The sequence below is a fragment of the Ipomoea nil genome, unplaced genomic scaffold (genome assembly GCF_001879475.1).
Source record: "Ipomoea nil cultivar Tokyo-kokei standard unplaced genomic scaffold, Asagao_1.1 scaffold1407, whole genome shotgun sequence".
NCBI classification, from domain to species: Eukaryota; Viridiplantae; Streptophyta; class Magnoliopsida; order Solanales; family Convolvulaceae; genus Ipomoea; species Ipomoea nil.
In genome coordinates this window covers 4,925,967-4,929,629 of record NW_017617835.1, presented here as the reverse complement: position 1 = coordinate 4,929,629, position 3,663 = coordinate 4,925,967, and the positions used below count along the sequence as shown (strand labels likewise).

Here is a 3,663-nt window from a genome sequence, read left to right as displayed (position 1 = left end):
GCTCCAACGTCTATGAAGTCGAGAACGCAAATGATCAGCTACAAGGGAGCTGAGTTTATTTTTTGTGTCCAATATACGCGAATGATGAGGAAGAATTGCGATCATTATCTGAAGTGATATATATATAACATTAATTGTCTATAATTCACATGTTTAAACTAAAAAGATCAATAAATTACTTCTATTAAGAGTAAAACTTGGAATAATTTGATCAATTTGGGTAAGATTACCCAAATGCTTGCTTGTTATATTTAATGATTATTAACTGTGTTGATTAAATTTTTTTGTTTAACAGTGAAATGTATAATACCTAATAATCATTATTTCGAGGAAAAAAACAAAAGAAAATGTTTTCAAATCCGAATTTGATTCCACCACGAGCAATGGGCGGTGCCGCGGCGGTCGAGTTGTACAACATCACCATTCACCAATGTAACGTTATACTATATTGTGGACTACATTGCGCCACCTAGGACCATCCTCATACATAAAAACAAAACCATGGACCCAACCCCCACCTAACATCTCTTTTCACTCCCAAAAGAAATTGCGAGAATTACTATTTTAAGTACCCACGGAATTAATTCAATGGTTCAGCTAGTAGACAGTATTTCGAAGAAGAGATTAAGGTTCAAATCTCGACAGGACAGTGAGAATTATCAGAATTTGACTGAGTTATTGAGTCACCGTAATTTACATACTCTCAAATGTTCGGTGGGGTTGAAGATTCAACCTTTTTGGAAGAAGGAAATTACTATTTTGGTTCCAGAATCTTAATATAATGTAAATCATGATAACTCAGTTGAACACAGAAGTCTAACCTTTGTTTACTGACCAGAATAGCACAAGAAGCCCTCTCACACTGTGACTGTTGAGATTGTGTCCTGGATTATTGAGTAAATCCACTATTACTATGTAATTCGAGGCTAAAAAATGACAACTTTTCCAAAGAAATTGCAGCACTATAGTCCATATACATATATCTCTCACATGAAAAAAAGTATTCATCAGAGACTGAATTATACATGGTCGGTTGGCATGATAATGAAACTTGTATCATTGTAACACCTCATAGGCCCCCCCACTCCACCCAAAAAGTCATATATATACGTACACCATTGATGATACTCCTCACTCATTCCCCCCTCCATTATTGCAACAATTTCACCCAACGTTCAACGTTAAACTTTGCAGAACTCTCATTTTCTTGGTAATAATTTGGTAGATCAATCGAAGAGCTGAGGATGGAGCACAGAGAAGAGGATGTGAGATTGGGGGCCAACAAGTTCCCGGAGAAGCAAGCCATCGGCACGGCGGCGCAAGACAAGGACTACACGGAGGCACCGCCGACGGCGCTGTTCGAGCCCAGCGAGCTCTCCTCGTGGTCCTTTTACCGCGCCGGAATCGCCGAGTTCATAGCCACCTTCCTCTTCCTTTACATCACCATTCTCACCGTCATGGGCGTCAGCAAATCCGACTCCAAATGCAAAACCGTCGGCATTCAGGGCATCGCTTGGGCCTTCGGCGGCATGATCTTCGCCCTCGTTTACTGCACCGCCGGCATCTCCGGTACACTAAACCCAAACCCTACCTATCAGTTTAAACTTTTAAACTTTTAGTTAATCAGACACAATTATTACCTAAAAATGTGTACTGAGTAAACTCGTCACAATATCTGCAAAAGGACCAAAGGACCAGTAAACCAGCTTAGGTTACCATAATTGACGGACTCAAACTAATAAGTTTTTTTTTGTTGATAACTTTGAGGTTACCAAGTTAGTGTTTTGTTTTGTTTGGCTGAGAAATGAGGTTGTGTGCAGGGGGGCATATTAATCCGGCGGTAACGTTCGGGCTGTTTCTGGCTCGGAAAGTGTCGTTGACTAGGCTGGTGTACTACATTGTGATGCAGTGTCTGGGGGCGATCTGCGGCGCCGGCGTGGTGAAGGGGTTCGGAAAGACGCTGTACAACTCCAAAGGCGGCGGCGCCAACGTTGTAAACCCCGGATACACCAAAGGCGACGGCCTCGGCGCCGAGATTGTCGGCACCTTTGTTCTTGTTTACACCGTCTTCTCCGCCACTGATGCCAAACGCAACGCCAGAGACTCCCATGTCCCTGTAAGTAATTTGCATCTTTTTTTTTTTTTTTTTTTTTATATAGTACTATACTAAGTAATCTGTTACAATGTAGTATCTGTTTATAACTATTTTTTTTACCTTGCTGATATGAATTTTGTGACGAATAATTAGGTGTTGGCACCGTTGCCCATTGGGTTCGCCGTCTTCTTGGTGCACTTGGCTACCATTCCGATCACCGGCACGGGTATTAACCCGGCCCGAAGTCTCGGTGCAGCCATCATCTACAACAATGAACACGCATGGAATGATCATGTATGTAACTTCTCATTCCCCATTTTCATTTCTCAATAAGTAAATCGATACATATAACATGTGTGATTGTATCAAATATTATAAAGACGAAATGTTATCATATTAGTATTTGATACAAATAAATAATTGATTCACTTAACGAATCATAATTTAATAATTTGTGACTATATATATATATATGTGCAGTGGATCTTCTGGGTTGGACCATTTGTTGGGGCAGCACTGGCTGCACTGTACCACCAGGTTGTGATCAGAGCCATCCCATTCAAGTCATCCTGATCCGACTACTTATCATCTTCTTCAATTGTACTGTTCTCCATTATTGAAGCCTTTTATTTTGCCTAATTTTCTTGTGGCTGGCGATGAAATGAAGCAGAGAGATAAAGGACAAGACAACCTCAATTCAATTATTGGAACATGTTGCTTGTTATCTCTAGGACATTTGCTTTTCATTAAAGTCCAAAAGAGTTAAACAGTTGGGCGTTTGTATAATTTGTATGTTTGTTCTGTAATCTTGAGGTTGTTCAAATAAAAGTATTGCTCTCATTCTCTCTGTCAAAAACTCAAAATGCTAGTTTAATTCTTGCCCACATACAAACGAGTTAAGTACCTCGTGCCCACTTAATAAAAATTGTGGACTACTTTTTTTTTTTTTTTTTTATTACTTATTACTCCTTCCATCGTATTTTGTTTGTCTAGTTCGATTAACGGAGCTTAATTGAAATTATAAGTTATTTTTAAATCACATCTGCATCTATGAAGGATGTTATCTGACATGCTGCCAAGGCTCGAGCTAATGATTTATAGCTTCCACGATTATCTTCGCATCACTTTTGGACACAAAGTGTCTACCTTGGGTCAGTTTGGCTAAGTGTATACTTTTAATAGCGCCCACGCCTCAGTATTATGTTTGATATTAATATATAAAATTTATATATTTATAACTATTAAACACAACAAATTAAATTTCCTTACCGAATTATATTAAATCCTAAATGGGCCATTTCAGCATGGCCCTGCTGTTTGATTCGGAGACCTATGTCTGGGCCATAGATATGATCCATGTTATACGCAAAAGAATCACCAGGATTATGTGCCACATTCATGTCTTATTTATCAGCCCATGATGGGTTAAAACAATTGTTATATCGTGTATCAGGATTCACCGTACACAAATTATAACATAGATCAAGGTTTATTTTTGCATTGTGGATTTTGATATAAAACAATATTTAGATTATGTATATTCAATTAACAAATTACATACCTAAGTA

General features: G+C 38.7%; 1 protein-coding gene across 1 annotated transcript; it reads left to right on the top strand.

The window, feature by feature from the left end:
- The first annotated feature begins 938 nt into the window (after positions 1 to 938).
- Positions 939 to 2,951, top strand: LOC109186862 (aquaporin PIP1-2-like). Its single transcript, XM_019337031.1, has 4 exons — positions 939 to 1,569; positions 1,821 to 2,116; positions 2,249 to 2,389; positions 2,576 to 2,951. Exons 1-4 carry the CDS (start codon positions 1,245 to 1,247, stop codon positions 2,666 to 2,668), a joined length of 855 nt encoding a protein of 284 aa, XP_019192576.1. The 5' UTR covers positions 939 to 1,244; the 3' UTR covers positions 2,669 to 2,951.
- Positions 2,952 to 3,663: the final 712 nt, after the last annotated feature.

Excerpts from the sequence above, each read along its gene's own strand:
- LOC109186862 (XM_019337031.1), top strand. The coding sequence starts at position 1,245 with ATGGAGCACAGAGAAGAGGATGTGAGATTGGGGGCCAACAAGTTCCCG. Across the intron at positions 1,570-1,820 it reads CTGCACCGCCGGCATCTCCG|GGGGGCATATTAATCCGGCG; the intron begins GTACACTAAACC and ends GGTTGTGTGCAG. Across the intron at positions 2,117-2,248 it reads CCAGAGACTCCCATGTCCCT|GTGTTGGCACCGTTGCCCAT; the intron begins GTAAGTAATTTG and ends ACGAATAATTAG.